Raw genomic sequence first — 24,049 nt, 5'->3', positions numbered from 1 at the left:
GCTACTCTGTCCTGGACTACAGTCTCTGCACAAGACTCTGTCTGAGACTGGCTTCAGACCCTCCTGGATCAAACTCACCTGGAAAGACTTTCAAACATGGCTCAATAGATTTGAAGTCTGCCCCATATTTGCTGTATATACAAGATAGTTTGCCTCCACCAGTTGTGTTTGTCACTTGAATGAATACAGTCTGTGAGCAGCTTGGAGCTGAAAGATCTTTCTAGAAACACCAAATGTATTTCACTCTTCTGTTGACAGTCACTGCATTACCTGTAACTGTTATGTTGATGTTTAATTGTCTCACCTGATTTCATAACAATATACATGAGAAAGGACACATCTGAGCGCTGCACCAGTTGCAATGCTGCACGTCTTCATTTAGATAACAGCAGACATCTAGTGTCTCAGAGGGAGAACTGCAGGAGGTGGAGCAAAAGTTTAGCATGGAAAACTTTTTTATCTTTTTAGGCGCAGATACAAATATGACAAGTATCAGTTGAGATACAATAAAAATGTCAGTTAAATATATCATATAGGAGACACACACAATGATATTTTTAAGAAATGAAGTTTATTGGATTTACAGAAAGTGCAATAATTACTGTAACAACCAACGATTTATACAGGAAAATAATGACTATTCACAAGGTTGCACAAACGTTTGCATCCCACTGTACGCCCTCTTTAAACTGTCAGCCTCCTACAGAATCGCTCGTTTTCTACTGCACAGAAAAAGCAGTTTTATGATAATGCAATGAAATCAGTGTCAGCAAAAATTGTATTCACAGCTAAAGTACAAATTTTATAATTGTTAAGTTTTTTTATGTAAAAAAAATCGAGCAGCTGTTTCTAAGCCACATTGGGCCCATTTTTGGTCCATGTTCACAAAGTTGAGCGTCTGCGCTGCCCACCAGCTCAGCTGCTGGGATATTTACTCTGGTTATTGTCTTTTTTATGATAATGCAAGTCTAATAAATGAAAAACACAAAGGAAATGAAGGAGGGGGCAAATATCACAGCAGGAAGGTCTGAAATATTAGACAGTGCTGCTAGAAGTTAAATCAAAAGATAATATAAACTGAAAGTAAGTAACTACTGCAAAGGCTCAACACACTCTGACTGGATCCTATTATAAAACTAAACTTTTAGCCCCTCAGTGTCAGTGCAAACCATAGAGGCTGACAGAAGAATAGTTTAAGACATAAATCCTTTAAGTTTGAGGCAAGAAGCCAAGATCCAGCTGTAAACCTTTGACATGTTAAATTGAAACATGATGACATCATGGTTTGTTGACAGCACAGTATGCAAAACAAAACAAAAACAAAAAAACATTTCTTTACAAAAACGTAAAGTTGTACTATCACGTCCACATTGTGAGACATGAAACATACTGGAGCTTACTTTACGCTGTTGAGCCTGACTCAATGATCCTAAAAGGAAACTCGAGTGAAACCAACAGATTCAAGCATAAACAGAGACGTGTATGAATAACAGTGATACACAGTTAAACAGTTTTAGCAAAAACAAACATTTTTAAAAGGTGTGAAGAAAATCTTTAAAGTAAACAAAAATGTTGATGTGATGGAGGGAATTTGTCATCAGAAGCGTAACAAACAGAAGTATCCCTCCACTAACCTGAGCTCACATCAGAATCTCATCAGCACCAGTCCTCTGATTCATGTTTCATTCCTCATTCACTGACTCCATCTTTAGCATTTATTATAGTATGATTGTTGCTTCTTCTTGGGATGAAGACAAAGATGTGACGGCTGCTCTGTGTTGAAGCACAGCCACAGGACAGTGATGCTTTTGTCATAAGCTCCCACAGTCCAGATCACCTGAACAGACAAACAGAGTGAGAAGAAGTTTAAAATGCTTCTAGGAAATGTACCAACATTAGACCAGTTTGCAGTAGATTTACATTTGTGTACATTTTGATAGATGGACATTTTTCACCACTATCCACTTGATGGCAAATAATCAAAATACAAATTTCATTTCAATTAATTTTAGGGCGTCTAAAGTTACTTCTCAACAAACTGCTCCTTCCAGTCAGCTTGGACAAAGGTTACTAACACTTCTTTGGGCTGTCGTGTTGCTTTGTCCCGTGATAGCTTGTTGTTTTGTTTTTCTACAGCCAGAAGGTGAATGTTTTGTCTAATAAGTTTTGTCTTATTTTTACAACATTTGATTAAGAGCCAGTCCGTTTTGATTGTGCAACGCAGTATTTAAACTACAGAAGGGGGTTAATGTTTCACCTAAATAAAACAGGTAATGTTAAACAGTAGATGCACCAGAGTTTCCTACCTTTTGTGTACATCATTGATTCATTCCAGCACTAGCACCTTACACTCTCTCTTGGCTATTTTTACCAGTGAAACAAAGCTGGGATCGGGGGACAGGTGAGGGGCTCGATTAACAGTTCCTGCAGGAGAGGTTGTTGTCTGGAGCTCCACCATAGCTCCTGACCTGGACCCAGAACAAAGATATCACAGACATCACTGTGGACTGCAATATGAAAGATTGTCTCAAATGCGTCTCCAATCTTGCACAACTACAACAATGTCTCTAAAAAGTGTATCATCTATTATGTGAATCTTTTATATAAATATATTTGGCTTAAATCTGACATAACTCAAAAGAATTTCCATCTTCTTCTTCTTCTTATCTGGAAACAACCTAAGCAGAGAAGTCTCCAGTCTCCTCCCACAGCTTATTCAGGGGGACGCCAAGTCGTTTCCATGGCAGCGGAGAGATATAGTCTTACCAGTTTGTCTTGGGTCAGCCCCAGGGTTTCCTCCAGGTGGGACACCTTGGAACACCTGACCTGAGAGGAGCCAAAGAGGCAACCTATAAATCCCCGAAACAATGACCTGGCTCATTTCCATTTGGAGAAGCAACAGCTCGACTCTGAGCACCTCTTGAATGACTGAACTTCTCACCATCTCTAAGGGAAAGGGCAGCCACCCCTTGGAGAAAGCTCATTTCTGTTGCTTGTATCTGTGATCTTGGTCACAACCCAAAGCTCATGACCACAGGCCACAAGCCAACAGAACACCATCATCTTCCAAAATCAGAAATTTTGAGGCCACCAAACTGGAAGCCTTCCAGTCCAACGCTCCCCCAATCCCAGAAACAGAAATGAGCCTGACGAAGTTCAATCGCTGCAGACCAAACTCTTGAAACGGTTGTACAAGGACTGGATGGCCTGTTCCTACGTGCCAGACAACCCACACCCCCCAGCACAGGACACTCTGAGGGACATGACTGAATGGCTGCTACAGGCTCCCCTCGCCCACCCAAGTTGATAAAAGGTCATTTCCTCCCTTTTTACAGTTTTCAATTAATTCAACTTAACTTTACTCATTTAATACAAACCTTTTTTTCACAGTCACCCACACCCCAGTGGAAGTATCTCGATGCTCCACAGTTTGAGAAGCAGTCTTGTACAATGACCCTCCATACCTGAGATTTACTGACCAAAATGGCTGGTGGTGGGGGAAGCTCTTTAACCGGCTCAGGCTATGTCCTCCGAAGGTGTTTTTCAAAGGTGACTGAGGCTCCGTGGGCGGTGCAGGCACAGAAGCTGTAAACGTCATATGCTGGCTCAGCTGCCGCGTTATAGACATGTGGAAGATGGAAAGCCATTACTTACATTTTTTGTCAATCAAAACTGTGCCAAATAAAAACAATCCAGCAGTATGAGCGGTGTAGTAATTCCTGGTTTAAAGTTCTTCAAGGATCAAACATTAAACTGAGCATAAACAGGATTTACTGGGCTGGGTTTGTGTACTGTTAATATTACGACAATGTCAATACATTTAACAACTTATTTCCTTTGGTACCTCAAAAATCCCAGTTTTGAGAATCTGGAAGGCCACAGTGAAGGACAGTATGGAGCCTTTCTTACACTGGCCCAGGTTGTTGAGTGGAGACTGGCACACAACCGCTCCCACACTGGGATCCTGCTGACTTCCTGCTAGATGGATGCATGGACAGTGAGGAGCAGGTAACAAACATAAGCAGGGGGAAGAGTGAGAATTTAGACTGGATTAGGAATCCGATATAGGATTGGAGCAGAGAATATTTATCCAAATCAAGAATCCAAGCATGAAGCATTTGAAGAGAAGAGCAGCAGCTCAGTGATTCTGACCATTAAAAACAGGAACCATGCCATAGAAATATTGGTATTTCATATGCTTGTGTTCCTGCAGTCCACTTGTACAACTAGTCTGGATTGATCACCAAGCTCTCACAATAAGAGCTTGGTGCCTGCAGTACCGAGGCGATGTGTTTAATTTGTTTCAAAAGTTGGATGTTGGAACTGGAATGTGTGATGTCCCGTGAGCTGTGCGCGTTCCAGTAACTCGGAAAAGCAAGAAAAAACGGGATTTGCTTTGGTTCTTAGCAAGGTGGAGCTATTTATGCTTCACTAGCAATAGAGCACAATGCTCGGGGGGTTTGCCCCTAAAACCACCACTGCAGCACATTCATAGATAGAACCTGCATATCTGGCTTATTTAGCCAGACACAAATACACAGCAGTGGCAACAGATTACACATTTTAAAGTTTTGCTACCATTTACATGCACAGTGCATGGCTAAAGAAGGAGCTGAAGCTTTGAGATGCAAAGCAGCAGCCAGGAGACCTAAACCAGAGCACGCCAAAATCCCTGCTGAGACTGTGGAAACCTGGTGATAAGAAATGTCTTACCACTGCGCTTGCCAACAAGGGTTTCTGCACCAAGTATTTGCTTGGTGTAAATCAATTTACATCTCAATTTTCTTTCATGTAGTGTGTTTTTTTCTGGATTTTTTGGTTGATATTCTGTCTCTCCATTAAAATGAAACTACCACATTCAGGAGAGGGAGCAAATAATTATTTCCCACACACTAGGACCTGTCTGTAGGATTTGATACTCACCCTCTGAATTCCAGATCAGACGAACAGCCAGGAAATCTTGCAAATTGTTGAGCAGTGTGTATTTCACCCAGAAGTGTTGTTGAGGCCTGACGGTCCTTGGGCAGGACGCCATCATCACCAACTCTGGACGATTTAAGTGAACACTGGGTATCGAGTAACAAGTAGAGATGCATCTGGAGAGAGCATGATAAGTATTATATTTCTATAATTAGACCATATCATAGCAGACATTCTTCTCATAAGAGAAAGGAAATAGCACAACGGGACCACAATTTCAATTTCTATACAATTATAAACAGAAAAAAGTTATTTAATGTTCTTAAACTGAGACTGTTTTGGTTTCTTCTTTAATACATTTTGTATTTCACACACAAAGGCACACACATAAAATGATACAATGTGCCCATCAATCCTCTTCCACTTATCCCTGTCAGGGTCACGGGGGCTGGAACCTATCCCGGCTACCACAGGGCGAGAGGCGGGGTGCACCCCGGACAGGTCGCCAGTCAGTTGCAGGGCTAACATAGAGACAGACAACCATTCCCACTCACAGTCGTACTTGTGGACAATTTAGAATTATAAGTTAACTTAATCCCACTAATCTTTGGTCTTTGGACTGTGGGAGGAAGAGAACCCACGCAAACATGCAAACCCACACAGAAAGGTCCCAGGCGCTGGAACTGAACTCAGGATCCTCTTGCAGTGCTAATGGCAGCGCCGCCGTGCTGCCTAATGCAACACAAGGTGTGAGTTAAAAAAACACTTTGGTTGTGGAAAGTGGAAAAGGGTTCGTTTTACTGGTTTCATGTTACTCCTTCTAGGTTTTATTGAGCAGTTGCTGTCCTTCTACAGCAATGCATAGAGGTCAAAGGTCTAATGTAGTGCAGCTGCATAGATGCTGCAGTCTGTATGTACAGGGTGCATACATCCACTCAGTTCTTATTGATAATAGATATTACAGAATATTTGTAGAGTTTTTTTAACTCATATAAATATTGTCTCTTAAATTGTTTAAAAAATTGTGTTTAGTTTGCCACAGTTGGTGAAATTAATCAATATATTTTTTAGGAATTTTTTATAGAAAATTTTTAATTTTCTATAAATCCTGTTATATGTTTGTGTTCAGTCAAATAACATAATAGATCCAAAAATACAGGATTAGATTAAAAGTTATTTGTATTTAGAAGCCTGCAGCATTATGATGATCCTTTGGCGCCCTCTAGTGACTCATGTGAAATAGTGATCAACTGGGACATTAATGTTATTTCTGTTAAATAAACTCATATAAATAAAAACTCAAAGGGAACTTGAAGCCTGTTTGCCATCCTTTACTGGATGCAAGCAGCGGCTGTAATTACTTTAAAATACACGGCAGTCGTTTCATATAGACAGTACATGCAGACAGTACTGCTCCAAGATTGTTATGTACTGCTACTGCTACAGAAATACCTCAACAGAAGACAAATAGTTACCTCATGGCAGGATGTACTGGACTGTGCCACTGTAGGACAGCCAACAATGGGACTTCCAAACCCTATGAAAAGACAACAACATTATTTAATAATTAAAACCTCCTCTTCGACCCCTCTACCTCTCACACTGGACTCTCCAGGAGGCTGAAAGCCCCATAGAGGGCAGAGAAGTGACAAGGTGATGGGAGGCATTATGAGGTTTGGTCTTTCCATGTGATTTCCATGCATCCTTATTAAATTTTCACTTTTACAGGTGGGATAAGGTCCCTGTGCTAGATGCCCCATGCTAACCAAGCCTACCTTGGATATGAGCGAGAGACAGAAAAGTGAAACCATACTGTCACCAGGATTAACAAGGTCCCTGTCAGGTGTTGAGGAACCAGGATACTGATGAGAAGTGTACTGAAACAAGAAGGCTCAAGTGGGCAAGAGATGAGAACAGGGCACTGTTGGAGTGCTAATATGCAAGTAACCCCAGGAGAAGAGGTTACATGAACAGGATGTGGGACCTCTGATATCTCCAGCATCCAGATTGTCAGCGAAACAACTACTAACTCAGTGTTCTAACATTTTGAAGAAGGAACTGCTGTCACAGCTAGAGACTGACGAGGTACAACACACAGGCTACGGCAAGGAAGAGCCAGGAAGACAAGTTGGGGGGAGATATCATCATCACCCCGAGCTTGGGTACCAAGCCCAGGTACGATGGAAGAAGGAGCGTTGAGTGTGAGAGAAACTGACCTGAAAGGTAGGATCATAGTGAAGCTTTAAATTTGGACCCTCCATATTCAGTTACCAAGATTACGTAAAGTACCCTCTGAAGGTCTGCTAGATGATGTGAATGCAGCACTACGGACAGTTCCTACTGTAACCATCACAGAGACTAATCAATTCCTTCAGTACCCTGGAGAAGGAGACTAGAGGTCAAGATCAAGGTAGCGTGGAGGGAAGTTATCGGTATTGAAGTAGAAAGAAATACAGCAAGCATGAGAACCGGCCCCATCCAACCACAGGCCAATAACCTGCCTCAGTACCACATGGAAGCTCCTGTCAGGCATCATATCGGAGGCTGAACAGGCATATGGTTCAATACATGAGCGGCGCACAGAAAGGAATCAGCAGGAATACTAGAGGAGTGAATCCCCAGCTACTGGCAGACAGAGCAGGCGCCTGAGACTGCAAGAGTTTGAATAATACAGGCTAAAGGAAGCATGTGTAAAGTAAACAGAAAAGGCACAGTACCTTTAATTCCTATGGCATGTTCTAACCTCTGTGATAGAAACTGTGGTGACCAGTAATGAATGCAGCACTGCGACGTGGCAGATTTCTTTTCTGATGTATTAATCATACATTTTTATCATATCACATTAGTAATAGTAATATCATTTTCTCCCTTTAGCATAGCAAGAGCACTCCTGTCACTTAGTTGTAAGCATGTGCACTACAAATGGGCCTTATGCTCTACACACACACACTTGACGCAGTGAGGCCAGTGTTAGTTCATGGGAGACGTTAAACAGATAGTGAGTGAGGCACAGTTTATGCAAAATAATTTAGTACAAGCAAAATGCTATACAATCACTTCCTTTATTTCTACTGTGTCTGGACTTGGTGGAGACCTTCAAAAAGCTTTTAATTACACCAGGTTTTATGATGTATTTATGACTGTATTGTGTTTTTACCTTGTAAAGCTTTGTGTCTTTGTGACACTTTGTGTCTGTGAAAGGTAATATAGAAATAAACTTTACTTACTTACTATTTATTGTAATCATTTGGCAGCTTTAACTTTGCACTAAACTTGTTTTCACAAAATCGCACTGGTTTTAAAAAAGTAAGGACACACACTCCATTGTGCCTTCTCACCTTGCTGGATTGCTGTTCTTCTTTCTCTTGTAGCTGCAGCTGAAACATGAAGGTCTGCTCCTCCAGGGCACTGAGCATACAAGGTAGATGTGATGATCTGTTGTCTATCCGACAGAATGAAGCCATGGTGATCTCCGCTGACTGGTGGCTTTAATAGAAAGTATAAACCGTTATGCTCATTAGGAGGCTAAAGAACACAGAAAACAACTTGCCAATTACTTCCCTGCTCACAAAGCATTTGCACACTGAGTGCATATGTACTTACCAGACGTTGTCGACTACGAGAACTGAGCCATCAGGCATCATGGGAAGGTAAGACGAGTTATAGTTTGGAAGAATCTTCACATCTTTGACACACATTCTGTCCTGTGAGCTGCAGTTCATCACTGAGGAAAAAGTAACCCACTAATCATCAGCTGTTTATGAGCTTATTGTACTTCCAGGTACAACTGCATCATTTTGGTGTTTTGCTAACTTGACGCAGTTTTCTGGACCATTCAAATTCCCCATTTTTGGTATGTTTAACAGAATAGTATTGTATATTGTGTATATTCATTTTGTTTCCTTTGTTCAATTTGAACAAGTTTAAAATGCAGTAAAAATCAGATGAAGGTAGCGTGACAGACGTTTACTTTGATTACACAAAAATGAGGCAGGACTACGTCACGGAGCTCAGAAAGGGAGCAGCTGGGCTTCTGTAAGGTTCTTGGAGACGTTTCATCTCACATCCAAGAAGCTACTTTAGCTCTAAAATCAAATAGTGGCGAGTCACACGTAATTAAACCCTATTTAAACCTCAGTGGGCTGCCCCCTACTGGGGCATTTAAACCCGCTTGGGTTTATATTAGGAATGTTCCTGGCAACAAACTTCTTACTTGACTAACTATGCGGGAAAAATGAGACACTTGCCTAAATCTAAGAAACACTCAAATATTAAGTTTCATTTGAGAACCGTTTAATGAAAAATGTCAATATAATATTGACATTAATAATAACAAAAAGGATTTGAAACCATGTATCACATTGTTTAGTAGTGAATCATGGCGCTTAACTGTGTGGCGTCTGACATCATTAATGATCAACATTACACGTAGCTGCTTTAGTTTAAGCGGCTGCTGTTTCACTTAATACTGAGACAGGAAGCTGTTGTTTGGGAGAGATCCAGATTTGGGAAAATACAATAAAAAAGTAATAAAAGTCCACGTTTTGTGTCCGTGTGTGCATGAGCTGCTGTTCTACCCTTGAGGACGGTCAGATGTTTTCCAGAAACAGTCATCTGTCTACACTGGACACTGGGAGGTGGAAGAACATCCAGAGTAGTGCTGACTAGGAAAGAGGAAACCATGGTGTTTGTTTACTGTCAGACTGGACAATGGAATTATAATTTATATGTAATCCAATGGGACAGATACTGGTTTCCTAGTCTTATAACCTCATTAGTTGTAGGTTCTAGACCACAATCCTTTTTAACTCTTGTGACACACATAGATCATTCAGTATGTTGCGAGATGGTGTGTTTACCTTGTGTCTTGAAGGTGCTAAGATCTTGTCTGAAGGTGCAGGTTGGACTCCTAAACTGCAGCAGAGTCAGGTAGCCAAGCTCCCTTAATTCTGCATTTTCCTCCATCTGCTTCCACACAGTGACTACAATCTGTCATCACAGAGAGGCAGGCACAGAGAAAACAGGACCAGGGAATTGCATTCAGCTACAGGTTCCACCTCTGGAGTTCATCATACAGGGTACTATGCAAAAGTCTTAAGCCACCGCTAATTTCTTTATATTTTGCTAGGAAAATGGGAAATACATAAAGTTTTACTGAGGCTCAGGTTGTCTGCAGCTGTTCCTGACTGCCAGTGGCAGCCTTGTCCCCAGGCTGGTTTCCCCTCAGCCAGGTCTCCACGGCCCCGGTTCAGCAGCGATGCCGCGAAGGGCGAACTGAGCCTCCATGTGCACGAACCACGACAGGAGATCATGGAGCCAAAAGTCCGGCAGCTTAAGCGCCACAGCAGACGCAGCTGCAGCAGGAGGCAGAGGGCCAGCGGCCGCTGATGCGTCCAGAGCGGAGCCGGCGTCATCCTCGGCCCGTGTTCGAGTCAGGGGTCACCGATGTGGAGGTAAACACAGACGACACGAGAGCTCTCACTCCAACGTTATTCTTGAACTAACAACACCTGACTACATCGCACCACAAAACTCAGCAACACACTTCCTGTACACTGCGTGTGAGTGCAGTCCACCACAGTGGAAATAAGACAAAAACAAGAGTTTGTAGATAAGATAAGCTTTCTTGTCATTTCTGTCTTCAGGAAGATTTTTCCGGGCTTCTTGAAGGGCTTTCCAGAAATCTTCTAGGGTTGTTGTCTGTCAAGATGATCTCACACTACTTCAATAATGTTTAGATGCGGGCTCTGATGTTGTGATCCATTGTGTGTTTTTCTCTTCAGGTATGCTTTTACTGCCCGTTTACTTTAGTTAGGTTTTACATTTTTTTATCATCTAGTTTTTGTTTTTAGTTTAGTTTTGGTTAATTATAATAACATTGCTACTCAGGAGTGTGCACGCCTGACAACATCAGGCAGAACTGATCCAGGGTATCACTGAGCTCCTGGATCATCTCAGGTGCAATCTGGCAGCATCAGATTGACCGAAACAATGTCTAGATTTAGGTCAGGCATGTGTGGGGGCCGGTCAACAGTATCAGTTCCTTCATCATACTCTTGTCACATGAGACCAGTGACCATTGTGGTGCAACACAAGAAACCCAGGACCTGCTACACCAGCGTATCATCTGACAGCGGCTCCAAAGATTTCACTCTGACACCTAACGGCCATCAAGCTGCCGTTGCCCAGCTTGTAGAGGTATGTGCATCTCTCCATGGATGAGGTTGCCCATTCCTTAACCTACAAACAAACCAGTCATGCTGAGCATTATTACAGGCAGCATAACATTCCCCATGGCTTCTCCATTACTTTCACATTTGCCACATCCACTCAGGGTGAACCTGTTAAGAGGTAAATGAATTGGTTTTTATCAGCACCTCCAAGTCTGAGGCCATGTACCTCAGCTGGCAAAGGGTGGAGAACCCACTCTGGGTCAGCGACGAGTTCCTGCCCCAAGTGGTGGAGTTTAAGTATCTGAGGGTCTTGTTCACAAGTCAGAGGAGAGGGGAGCAGAAGATCGACAGATTGATTGGTGCTGTGGCTGCACTGATGCAGACGATGTACCGGTCTCTCGTGGTGACAAGATAGCTGAGTGTAAAAACAAAGCTGTCAATTTATACGTTAATCTACGTCCCTACCCTCACCTATGGTCACAAGCTGTGGGTAGTGACCAAAACAACGTGATCTGGGACACAAGCAGCGGAAATGAGCTTAATCCAAAGGGCTGCTAGACACAGTGTGAGGATCTTGGCCATTGAGGTTCTTCAGGACTTGGGTGCCTCCTGGGTGAGGTGTTCCAGGCAAGTCCTACCAGCTAAGCTAGATGTGGTGGTTGGGAGGCAGGAGGTCTGGGCTTCTCTGCTTAGGCTGTTGCCACTGTGACCCGGTCGCAGATTTGTGGAAGAAAATGAAAGCATAGATGGATGGAGTGGCCTCGTTGTTGGCCCTCTAGTAGGCCTGTAGTTAATGTAATTAACACCAAAGCAACTGAGACCGATTAAAAATCCCCTCTGCGACTTAACTGACCAGATTAATATACCAAGGGTTGAATTTATTCAATGCTTTACTTTGATTAAAAAATGTTCCTGTAATTTGTTTGAGTGTGTAAAGAAATCAGGGATGGGTCAAGACTTTTCAACAGTTTTGTACCATTTAGGAATAATAAGCACAGAACAAACAAACACTAACAATATATACAGTATGCACTATTACCTATATAATACATATATAAGTTTTTTACATTATTTAAATTGTCTTCACTGAATGCATCAAAACTATGAATGAACACATGTGGAATTCTGTATCAAACAAAAAAGTGTGAAATAACTCAAAACATGTTTGATATTTCAGATCCTTTGCTTTGATTCCTGCTTTGCTCACTCTTGGCCTTCTCTCCATGAGCTTCATGAGGTCGTCACCTGAAATGGTTCCAACAGTCTTGAAGGAGTTCAGAGATGCTGAGCACTTGTTGGTCCTTTGCCTTCACTCTGAGCTCCATCTCATCCCAAACCATCTCCACTGGGTTTAGGTCAGGTGACTGTGGAGGCCAGGCCATCAGGTCAGCACTCCATCACTCTCCTTCTTGGTCAAACAGCCCTCACACAGCCTGGAGGTGTGTTTGGGGTCATTGTGCTGTTGGGAAAATAAATGATGGTCCAACTAAACACAAACTGGATGGGATGATGCTGCAGGATGCTGTGGCAGCCATGATGGTTCAGTGTGCCATGCTTCACAGTGGGAACCATGTAGAGACCATCGTTCACATTTTCTCCATCACACAAAAACTCAGCAGGTGGAACCAAAGATCTCAGATGTGGACTCATCAGACCAAAGCACAGATGGTCTAATCTCCATCCTTGTGTTTCTTGGCCCAAACAAATCTCTTCTGCTTGTTGCTTTTCCTTAGTCGTGGTTTTTCAGCAGCTGTTTGACCATAAAGGCCTGATTCACACAGTCTCCTCTGAACATGCAGAGATGCTACTGGAGCTCTGTGTGGCATCTATCTGGGCTCTGATCTGAGCTGCTGTTAACTTGTGATTTCTGAGGCTGGTGACTCGGATGAATGTATCCTCAGCAGCAGAGGGGACTCTTGGTCCTCATGTGAGACAGTTTCATCGTAGTCTTGATGGTTTTTGTGTCTGCACTTGGACACATTCAAAGTTGTAGCAGTTTTCCAGACTGACTGAGCTTCAGTTCTTAAAGTAATGATGGGCTGTTGTTGCTCTTTACTGAGCTGATTGGTTCTTGCCGTAATATGAATTCTAACAGTTGTCAAACACGGCTGTCAGCTGTGCACCAGCCTGACTGCTGCACAACACACCTGATGATCCCAACCTCATTAAGAAGGCAAAAAACTCCACAGATGAGCCCTGACAGGCTCACCTGTGAGGGGAAACATGTCAGGTGACGACATCATGAAGCTCACTGAGAGAAGGCCGAGGGTTTGCAGCACTGCCAATCTATCTACATCTACACACACACACACACACACACTAAGTGTACATGCATACAAGTGTGTCCAACCTTGGCTTTACGTGTACTGACTGGCAGCTTGTCCAAAGAGACAGTGAGACAGAAGATAAGCTGGTCTTCCAACACCCAAGCAGACTGCAGGAGATCAACATAAGACAATGTTTTTGTTTAAATAAATAAAATAATATGGACTGAGTTAAACAATCAGTCACAACAGTACTATATCTAACAGCTGCCATCACAGGTAAGTCTGGAAAAATCAAAACTCTTAAAAAAAACTTTGGTTAATAAAAAATGAAACCTGTGCTCGCTTAATGTTAGTTTAGCTTTAATTGTATGTGCGTTTCATTTTCCTGTTTGCAGATATTTATGTTTAGACATTTACAACAGCTGATAAATTACAATTTAAAGAATAGTTTTACGATCATTTGTCGTATGTGTTTGTGTTTTTTCCTGAACAGCGAACTTTGTTATGGCAACTCTCTTAACTCAGCATGTTATGGTAATTGAACTGTGCAGTGTGCTGCGACTGGTGCATGGATGTACGGCTCCTGAATGACTGGTTCCAGCCTGAACACCTGCCTTATATATAAAGCCTGGAGCGCTTCACACGCTTCCCCTAACAGCTGATCAGCTGGGTGAGCTGCCGTTACTTTGAACACATCGATTTCTCCTGTTTTTGGACAGGAGGTCAGACTCTGTCTTTATTTTGGTTCCTTTCCTCTGTGAGGTCATGTATGTTGGCATCTATCAGACCTCAGCTTTGTTTGATTTACTATTTTGGCCTCGGCTCACCCTGATGTGTTGACACTCCTGTTCGGTTGTTTTTCCCTCGTTACTTTGTAAATAAATGTAATGACCAGTGATTGTTTCCTGTGGCTGCGTGGGTGTTGGTGGGGAGCAAGTGCCTCATCCATGCCATCTCCTGGCCCGCAGACGGGTTGTAACAATAGGGACTAGACAGGAGAGCGCTGAGAGTGTTTGTGTACTTATGTAGGTTTTTTTCTAAAAATAACCTTGTACTTTTACGCCGTAATAATTTTCAAACAAATATCTGTACTTTTTATTCGTTACATTTTCAGAACAGGCTCGTTACTTTAGGGGGAGTTATTATTTGTTACTGCGAGCCTCCAAACATCAAACTGATTCAAGTCTAAACAGTAACACATGCATGGCAGTCCTGTTGTGTAATCGTCACCAGAGGATGATGCATGAAAGAGCTGAAGTGTGTCAAAGTCAGGGGTTAAAACTGGGCTTCATGAGCTGCAGGGCTTCAGCATCTAGTTAGCCCCACAGAAGACGAGCGAACATAAAGGGAGTAATGTGTTACTGAAGCTCATTTCAAATGCAGCATTTCTGCAAACACACAAATTGTTTGTGTGCAGTTTGTGTAACAGTGTGTTGCGGCTAAAGGTCCAGCTGCTTATTTGACAGGGAGAGAAAAGAAAGAGCTAACTTCACTCAGACAGACAGATAAGACAGACGGACATGGCAGGAAGAAGAGAGCTTACATTTAAAGGTCAGTGGGATTTTTGAAACGAGATACTTTGTTTGTACATGTGACTGTTTTTTAAATGTGAAACATGCTGCAAATCAAACTAAGGGAGATGAACTGTTATACAAGGCTGCATGAAAACCCTCTGCAGGTTAGTTTGCTGCACTGTGAGGATTTAAAGTAAAGCACAGTGTGTGCCTGGTGCACAGTGGCTGTGGGTTCATGGCCACAGTTAGCTTACATCACATGTAGCAGAGAGTCACATGAATTTGATGAGCTTAGATCCACTGATGAATTCCACCTTGATACCAGCTTTATAGCATCTAGTATAAAGACAGTATAAACTGTGGAGGATGAAACATCTGCTCACATCTGGTTGAATCCAGGTGTGTCCATCCACAGAGAGCAGCAGGTCAGCTGATCACAGCCTGCACACTAAGAACAGCTGCTGGAGCTCTCAGGAGAAATGATTGTGAGTTTGATTCAGTTCCCCACACTGAGCCGTGACAACCAGTTTTAGGTTCCCCACCTGCTGAACCCACTTTAACCTCTGACTGTGCACACTTCCTGTTTACAGGCAAAGTCCCCTCTACAACGGAGGCAACAGCAAGTAGATTTGATTTGATTTTCCTTCAGACTCAAGCTGAGTATAATTAAATCAAAAATAGACTCAAGTTTGTTCCCCTCTACTGATATTATTCTATCATTATGTTCATATAGCACAGGGTTCAGTCAGCTTTGGACAAAACAGAAGCGTCCTCCTTTACTTCCTTACTTTGAGCACATTTAGAGCCTTTACTTGTTTTATTCGAGTAAATAAGTTGAATCAGTACTGTAACTTTTACTGGAGTAATTTTACTAGTAGTATCTGCACTTCTACTCGAGTACAGACAATCTAAACCACCCTCTGGTTTTTTATCTAATCAGGACATATGTGTAGGTTACTTAAAAACTATATAGTTCCTGTCTCGTTGTAGGTAACATGCGATAATGAGTGATGACAGTTCTGCAAAAACATTAGATATGTGTAAATCTATGACTTCCTCTTCTTCAGTACTGGCTTATTGATTTTACCTTGGCTTGTTCTGTCTCGTTGTGCATCGCTGCACTACTGGGTGAGCATTTATGACTGACAAGTTGGTTACACTGTGTGAAGGTCTGCTTGTCCCCCAGTCTTCTTCCGCTCTGTTCTGCGGTCCTACACTCTACATCCTCGGACTCTACATCCTCGCTGTCTTCACTGCAGCTGCTCATGCGGTCACACTGCTCAGCCGGTGTCTGCCGCCAGCTCTCCGCGGCGCACACGCTCGCCAGAGCGCACAAAGAACCCCCCAGGTCCTTCCAAGACAGAGCACCATCGTCCCTGTCCGTTAAGCCCCGAGACCGCAACACCAGCAGAAACTGGAGAGTCTCCCCGAGGTAGACGTTCTTTCGCTGAGGAAGCGTTGTGTAGTTTGCTGCGTCTGATAAACTCGATATTTGGGCGACAGGAAAATACATAAAAAACTTGTATTGCGACTCCATCGTGGCGTTGGCTGACTCTGCCTCTGCATTTCACAGGAGCTGACTGAAAGCGCCCACCGATGTGTGCATCCTGCTTCCTTTCACTAATAGCGACAAAACAACAGGACGATTAATCGATGTAGAGAAGACGAATCAGACCAATGCAATCAAAGGTCAGTGACGAAAACCAGAAAAACGAAGCCATACTGTACCAGGATGCAGTTTACATAAATAACATTTATAATAAGATAATTTTACAAGTCACCTTCCAGGATTCTACTAAAGCTTAACTCTAAGCCTATGCAGCCCCTAAACTGACAGCTCTGCGACACTGTATTGCCAAAAATATTTGCTCATCTGCAAACACACACACACACACACACACACACACGAACCTGACATCTCATTCTTAATCAGCTCACCTGGGAACCTTGCTTTCGACAAGGTGCAGTCATGTGCTTATGGGAAATTTTGTTCATTCTGACCATTTGTGAGGTCAGAAACTGATGATGAACCAGACAGCCTGAATCACAATCTCTGCTCTAATTAATTCCTGAGGTGTTCTGTCAGGTTCTTCCACACCACACTGTCTGATCCATGAACAGGGAGGGGTCGTACCCATCACTGGGAGCATGGAACTGAAATCCATGAAGCTCTCTGCACTCTGTTCATGAGGTAACATTAAGGCCACAGTTTTGGAGGTCTGTTGGTAACCTCTTTCATTCCCAGTCGCTTCCACTTCATTATAACTGTGTCAGTTGGCGATATCCTCCTAAGACCCAGCAATTAATTTCTGTCCTCCTTTGGGGACATGAGTCTGAGACTGCTACATCATGCACCATCCTGCTGTACTGTCAGGGCCGTTTCACTGATGCTACCTTTGTGGGGCTGGGCAAACAGAACACATCAGCTTCCATATTTTATGGCCACGAGAGGTTAAATGCTACTTTTTTTGGTAGATATTATGATTCTGTTGCTTAAACTCAAATTGTTTCTTCTTTAATTTGAGCGTCTTAACTTGGATCTAGATTTCAGAAATGCGTAGTAATTATAGGCTTTCCAAAACAAAACTTTTATTCAGTGTTCTTTTAAGTCGACAGGACTTACTACCTCATGACCGATTCGAACAGTGTCTGTACTTCAGGAAGTAGAGGGTGAGGCAGAGAGGATTTTACTCAGAACTGTAGAAAGGGAATCAGTCAAACGATGAGGTGGAGGAAGGCCAGACATCAGAGAGGGAAGGTGAAAGGAGGTGATGCACCTACCATCCAAAATAAGAACTGTTAAATGTAGGGCTCTGAGGTTTTTAGGCACAACAATATCAAACAAGCCAACGTGGCCCACAACCACCAAACACGTGATTCTCTGACTACGTCAAACAGAAAATAGGCACCCAAGTTTTAGAAAAAAAAGTCAAAGCTCAAAAACCAGAGGGTGGTGTTCATGTCTAAAGGGAAAGTAGCATTAATGCCACACAGAAATGTTTTAGCATGAAAACAGGACAACACTGCCCACCCTCAACAAATGGGTGGTCCTTTAATTATATCAAACAGAAATCAGCGCACATCAAGAGGGACGTGGTCATTTCTGCAGGTACCATTAAAACTGAAACGTTCTTCAGCATTTCTGTGGTCACCGAATCATCCTTGAATCTTTTTGTCTGCCCTGTCTGTCCTGCATCTCCGACAGCTTCCACAGCTCTGAATAAAATATTTTTCGGCATCACTCAGCATCATAGTCTGTGATCAAACAACCTGATGTCCACTTCAAGTAACAGAATATTTAAAAAAATGTTTCTTTGAAATACAAACTTAAATTATCTAAAAAAAATCTGAATATCAAAACATTTTGGGGGTGTCTCGGGAGGATAGTGTTGTGAACTGTCTGGCTGTGCCAGCTGTGTGATCTGATTCAAGACAGTTTATACCTCAGTATATTTCTGAGTGCTAACTATAATGTACAAAGCAGCCTGCTAACTAAACTCACTAGCTTTAGCTGATAACTGAACAGTCCAACCTGTCGATCAAATATGGTTATTTCAGAGAATAGTTATAAAATGGACATGGTTTCATGCATCTATAATTCTATATCATTTAAATCTGCAGTATTTCTAAAGGCTAGCAGGGCATCCTCAGTTTGCATGAATACTGCATAGAAGTCTATGGGACGTGATTGTGTAGGTCTCTTGGTCTGTGAGCTCAGTAAGAAGATTTTCCTCATCAGTTCATGTTCTCAATCACCAGTTTCGCATATCATCAAGTACAATATGATGGTCATTGTAAATTATACGGGGGTTAGAGTAGGCCTACCTCCTCTGGGTCTCTCTCAGCTCCACGCTTCACTTGTTGGAACCAGTGACGGTCCAAAAGGTCGGCATCAGGCTTCAGAACAAATAAAATGTGGAGTCTATGAAGATGTTCAACATGTTCGACTTGAAGAATACGATCTAACATGTACACAAGCTTGTCTAGCAAGTTTTAATTCTTAAATTTTAAAAATGAAACAACCGTGTTGTGTTAAGTAAGAGAATAGTCACAAATATGGAGACTAACATTTTACACATAAAGTTCTTTGATGTTTTTACTCAGGACATTTAATGCAGCATAGAACAACCATCGTATCACACAGCTGCTGTGAAAGGTTAAAAACAAGGAGGCAAAAAGACGAAGGAGAGTTAAGAGTTTTTTAATTATTTAGTACAAGAAAACAAACACAACAGATGCACACAAAGAGCGTGATCTACTACAAATTTCCCACAGAATACAGTTTCAAGTAAGATCATAGCCACATATACTGCAGCTGCTCTGCCTGCTCAGTAACATCTGGAGCAACATGAGGAATTCTCTGTGAAATGTCCTGTCAGGGCTGTGAGAGTGGCTGAAGAGAGATCGTTGGCCAAGTGGGCGTGACAGAAGGTAAATCACACCACCTACCACTGCTTCTTACTCTGACCTGTACCGCTCTTGTCCACTATGTACAACATGGAACTTTAATACTGAAAACCAGCTACAATGAGTCACATTACAGTATTTGGGAAAATTCAAATAAAGCTTTATCCTCGATCGGGAAGCAAAGTTTGACTTTCTGGTACCTTTTAGTACCAGAAACTGTTTTTAATGGAGTGGAATTAAAAGGAATAAAACACACACGTGTTTAAACACCAATAAAAAGTATGAGCAGACAGAGGTGGCAACATAGTTACTGTCCTGAATTTAAGAAACAGGTTTAACTTTATTTATTTATGTTCAAATGTTTCACCTCATTTTATTTTTACTTGTTTACAATTTTCAACTTATTTGCCATCTTCCATATTTATATTGGAATTAAGTGTGTAATAAAGAAATTTCCTCAGCATTAATAAAGTATTTTTATTTTGTTATTACACTGTGCTGATTACATGACACAAAAACATTATGATGGGATTTTCAGTGTATTCATTGTTTGTAGTCCATTTTGGCAAGAATTGATTGGCATTTGTCAGCGATTGAGTACCGACGTGTCTGCTGTGTGTAAATATGACTTATCACCACTAACCTTCAGAGAGTGACTAAATGTACCTGGACATAATAGCCACAGTTATCTAATAACCAAAATATAAGGGACACTTACGTTACAGTATGTAGTAGCACTCTATGATAAAAAAAATCCATATTGTGTAATTGTTTGAATGTTCAGCTGTTACTGGTGTAAAACATGAACAAGCAGAATAGGAAGCGATGTTCTTCGACATCTAAGCGAAAGCTGGCAGGTGCAAAAGACAGAAAGGTCTCTTTCAGTGAAGTCAACGCGGCGTGACTTGGAAACCACGGGAAAGGAAACCATTTACTTCAGTTACGCTGCTGTAACACAGAAGCATCCTGCCAACCGTGCACACACTGCTGCTGTAACAAAGCAGCAGCTTCTGTCCTTCCAAACGTCTGCATAGGCTTGAACTCCAGAGACCTTTCTGGATGTCATATCCAGCACATGTTAATTAGCGCGACTGTTGAGATCCCAGACAGGACTGTGACACTCCTGAAGCAGTACTTTCAAGAGTTTCACTGTTAATGATGGCTTATTTATGAATGAAGAGAAAGTCAGAGATTTAGAGTAAAATAAAATAAACCACTGGTTTCCTGAGTGAAGGGAAATAAACACCTTATGTCCCTTTGATTTGAAGACGTTGTTCAGTATTAGTCGTCGCTTTGACTCTCTTTAAACAGACTGACTGTAAAAGATGAATAATATCCTTTCATCAGAGGAGATAGCCGCTCAAACACAGTATGCCTGAATCTCCCTTACGGGCCACTGCTGAGGTGAGCAGATGTACACTGTATAGGGCGGCCGACTCTGGACGGAGAACAAGACGATCGAATGTTTGACACTGGGCAATAAATTCAATACTTTCAACAATGAACGAACACCTATGATCTAGGAAACAACCTGTTGTAAGGAGGTTCATTTAAAAACAAAGTGGCGCATGCATATTTCATGTATATGCATGCAGTCACGTCTGACGCTGTCTGTCACCTGTGCTACCTCGCATGCAGGGATGACCCTCACTAAGGCTGGGTCAACACTGTCAGTGAACCCACTCTGTGACGCTTCTTATGCAATCAAAGAAACGTGGTTTTCAGTCTGTGTTAGACTGTACGGACAGCAGTTGGTGAAGAACACAACTGAAGCAGTCGTCTAGCGTTAGCACTTTACCTGCTAACAAACTGCTAATATGGTCTGTGACTCTACTTTCCTTCCACAGGTGCGTCCTCAGAAAGGAGGCAAAGGTAAGCATGCTGGCCCTGCACGTGCCCAATGTAACTTTGGACCTCAGTATGGAAGAGCAGGTCAATGACAAAATGAAACTGGGACTGCTGTGAGTCACTGGAAACAACAGCGAGCTATGAGCCTTCTGCAGGTTCCTAAGACGTGGTTAATGTTGCTGAAAGTGTGGATCTGAAACAATGTAGCAATCTTAGTCTAAAGCTAAAAGATGTGTTTTCATAAATGTAAACAAACTGAAACTCATAATCCAGAAATAGCTTTTAGAGTCCAGACTCACCACTCAACAGCACAAACAAGCCTGTGGTGTTTCAGGAGACACGCCCACAGGCACTTATTTTGAAGCATTACCTTAATTTCACTGGGAAAAAAATCATTACACAAACCTGATGAAAATCAAAACATTTAAAATCCTGCCTAAAAGTGAATTTTTTTAAATTCACCTGGAAGATGTACCTGTACCACCACAGCTGCTGTCTGCAGACTTCTCCTGTAGATGAGATTTACTGTCTCTGAGCCGTGTTTAAAGGCAAGCTTATGTAAAAAAGCAGTCTGTGTGTTAAAATACAAAACAAGAGTTGAGCAGGGAAGCGATCATTTGAAATCAATACCAGCTGTTAATACTGGAACAAACCTAAAATTTAATCTTGCATGAAAACAATGTCTTGGTTTCTGTGGTACTGTCAAGCAAGACAAACTCCGCCTGCGTCACTAAAGACACTCTGTCGGATCAGCCACAAGACCCGAGCGGTGTACCCCTCCTCTGTAACCTTGGGACAGCTTGTACCTTTTATTTAATTTAAGCATTAACACAGCTCAATAAGAAAATGCAGTTCCAATAATAAAATAGACTGTCACTCATACAAAATAATTGCCAACATTGCCAAAGATGAAAACATACCAAACCAGAGAGTGTGTTCAGGAAAAGACAGAAAACTGGAAGTGCTGCAGAGAAGCTTTTTTCTTTCTCACATGTAAACTAAATTTGGCTCAGGTGTCTCTGGTCCGTTTCCCCTCGCAAATCAAAGGTAACATGTAACTCACCTTAAACTATCTCAACCTTTCTTTTTCTCGCACTCCTTTTAAAGTCTGGTTTCTCTTCATTATACGGCTTCCATCCCAGTCTCTTTCTCTTTCCATCTCAGCTTCTCCCATCATCATTTTCTCTCCTGTCCTAGATGAATCATGTCTTCCAAAAGCACCACCAGCTGCTAGCAGTCCCTGTCCCTGCTGTCCCAGCTGGGGTTGGACAGACCGTGGGAACTGTTTACTATCCAGCAAATCTTTGTATTGGATCTCGGGCCTAATCATCCTCAGACAGGCCGTCCTGGTAGCATTGTCGAGACCCGGCTGGAGCTCGTATCCAAGAATCTTTACTACTCCGCTCTGAAAGGGTCGGATATTTTTGTCTCGTATCCGGTACGCTTCTACGGGCTTCCCACCATCCCTTAGACAAACTCGGCCCAGAATTTCCCGCCGCATCCTGAGAAGAGCTACTTCTTGCTCCATCTGGGCACGACCAAACTTGTCGATATCCTCCCAGAACGTGCGGTTGAAGGCTTTGTATAGGTACCAATCTAAGGCGTTCCATTGGCGTAGCTTCTCCCGCTGATGGTCTGTTAGCGACAGATTGGGCAACATCTTGCCTTGTGAGCGTCCAGCTCTAGCACCGACGCCAGCCGCTACGGCAGCTTTGCCGACCCAGCTTCCGCCCATTACGCTGTTGCTGCTGGGCTTTTGCTGCCGAGCGTTAAGGCTAAATGAGACTACAGCATCCAGTGGCCAGCAGAGGGCATGTCTCAGCAGGATCATAGACTCGTCAAAGTACTCGGACACAAGAATCAGTCTGAATGTCTGGCGGATCATGGCCTCACCATGCTGAGCTAATTCCACTGAGAAATTAGCATTATTGTCCATGCCAAAATCAAACCAAAGCAGGTTGCGGGCATAGTGGTTGTTGCGAAGACGAGGGTCATAGTATTTATTGGGGTCGTCGGCAAAGTCGCCCAGCCCCTTTGCCTTCCGAAAGGCAGGAGCTACTTCTTTGTAATAAGCAAACGAAGACTCAGCCAGAGCGACAGGATCCCTGATGATAGAAAAGTAGAATGTGTCTGCAGGCATCACTTTCTCCACCTGAAAGACAAAAACCTCTGTTACAAATAACAATACTACTGCAGTACTATAATGTATTGTCTCTGACATCAGCAACGGTTCAAATATCCATTGTTTTAATTATAAAACCAACAGAAGCTCCTCTTATGTCATTCTTACACTGGGCATGCTCAACAGAGGGTTTGGCTTGCTGACACGGATATTTACATTAGCAGTCTGGTGATTACAAATGGTGCTAATGAACGGCCTGGCAGAATTTAGGCTAACAATCCCACTGGGACCTCCTAGTGCTGGTTGAAGGGTTCAGTTTTCAAAGAGTTACAGATGTGAACTGGTTTTGACCACATTAGCACAGACCTGATGAAGATCACTGGTCTGTTTGGTGACCGTTTCCTTTGTGCAGTGCTGAGCCACCTAACATTTCCTTGTTTCTTCTTAGTTCAAAGTATGAGACGATGTTTATAAAATATTATTTTAATACTTATAGAGCTGTGTCTTGGTGAAAGTTTCCAATTTGTATGAAGTTACGTCTTGTCTGAAGGTTTGGATGGGCTGGCGGTCCTACAGTCATACAGGCGGTTAGGTTACGTCACACTAAGCATGGAGATGAGTGTCTGCAGTGTTTTTAGTCCAATTTGAGCAAATTTATGAATGAACATCTCTTTAGCCCACAAAATGACCTCTGTGTATTATTTTTGTGTATTTTGTTCATTAGTTGATACCGATTATCTTCTGCCAATGTTTATTATATGGCTGAGGCTACTGCTGTGTCACATCTGTATATGAGTT

The 24,049-nt window shown here is 42.4% G+C and overlaps 2 protein-coding genes across 17 annotated transcripts in view; both read right to left on the bottom strand.

The window, feature by feature from the left end:
- Window positions 1-1,634: 1,634 nt before the first annotated feature.
- Window positions 1,635-16,552, bottom strand: trappc14 (trafficking protein particle complex 14). 14 transcript variants are annotated; one of them, XM_039609173.1, is made up of 12 exons: window positions 15,962-16,552; window positions 13,444-13,527; window positions 9,780-9,885; window positions 9,498-9,584; window positions 8,524-8,644; window positions 8,259-8,406; window positions 6,396-6,457; window positions 4,924-5,096; window positions 3,845-3,978; window positions 3,465-3,610; window positions 2,307-2,468; window positions 1,635-1,837 (listed from the first exon to the last, which is right to left on the bottom strand). In XM_039609173.1, exons 1-11 carry the CDS (start codon window positions 16,409-16,411, stop codon window positions 2,327-2,329), a joined length of 1,653 nt encoding a protein of 550 aa, XP_039465107.1. In that variant the 5' UTR covers window positions 16,412-16,552; the 3' UTR covers window positions 1,635-1,837; window positions 2,307-2,326. The 14 variants fall into 14 exon arrangements, 12 of the variants coding, with proteins under 12 accessions (XP_039465107.1, XP_039465103.1, XP_039465106.1 ...); XM_039609169.1 differs by having other exon boundaries at window positions 9,780-9,909; window positions 15,962-16,551; XM_039609172.1 differs by having other exon boundaries at window positions 3,480-3,610; window positions 9,780-9,909; window positions 15,962-16,551.
- A 2,507-nt stretch (window positions 16,553-19,059) lies between these two features.
- Window positions 19,060-24,049, bottom strand: part of gal3st4 (galactose-3-O-sulfotransferase 4) — a 44,453-nt gene continuing 39,463 nt past the window's right edge. For all 3 annotated transcript variants that reach the window (XM_039609182.1, XM_031749467.2, XM_039609181.1), the window contains one exon: window positions 19,060-23,281. In XM_039609182.1, coding sequence (XP_039465116.1) covers window positions 22,199-23,281 — 1,083 coding nt within the window. In that variant the 3' untranslated portion in view covers window positions 19,060-22,198. The remainder of the gene's footprint in view (window positions 23,282-24,049) is intronic.

This window comes from Oreochromis aureus, linkage group 3, assembly GCF_013358895.1.
Source record: "Oreochromis aureus strain Israel breed Guangdong linkage group 3, ZZ_aureus, whole genome shotgun sequence".
In the NCBI taxonomy this organism is placed as follows: domain Eukaryota; kingdom Metazoa; phylum Chordata; class Actinopteri; order Cichliformes; family Cichlidae; genus Oreochromis; species Oreochromis aureus.
This window is presented reverse-complemented; position numbering and strand designations above follow the sequence as displayed.

Bases quoted from the DNA above. Each gene is read 5' to 3' on its own strand.
- trappc14 (XM_039609170.1), bottom strand. From the start codon at position 16,411: ATGGAGTCGCAATACAAGTTTTTTATGTATTTTCCTGTCGCCCAAATA. The intron at 9,910-13,443 runs GTTGGACACACT...CTGTGATGACAG, and splicing joins TCAGTACACGTAAAGCCAAG to ATTGTAGTCACTGTGTGGAA. The intron at 3,979-4,923 runs GTGAGTATCAAA...GCATCCATCTAG, and splicing joins TCTGATCTGGAATTCAGAGG to CAGGAAGTCAGCAGGATCCC.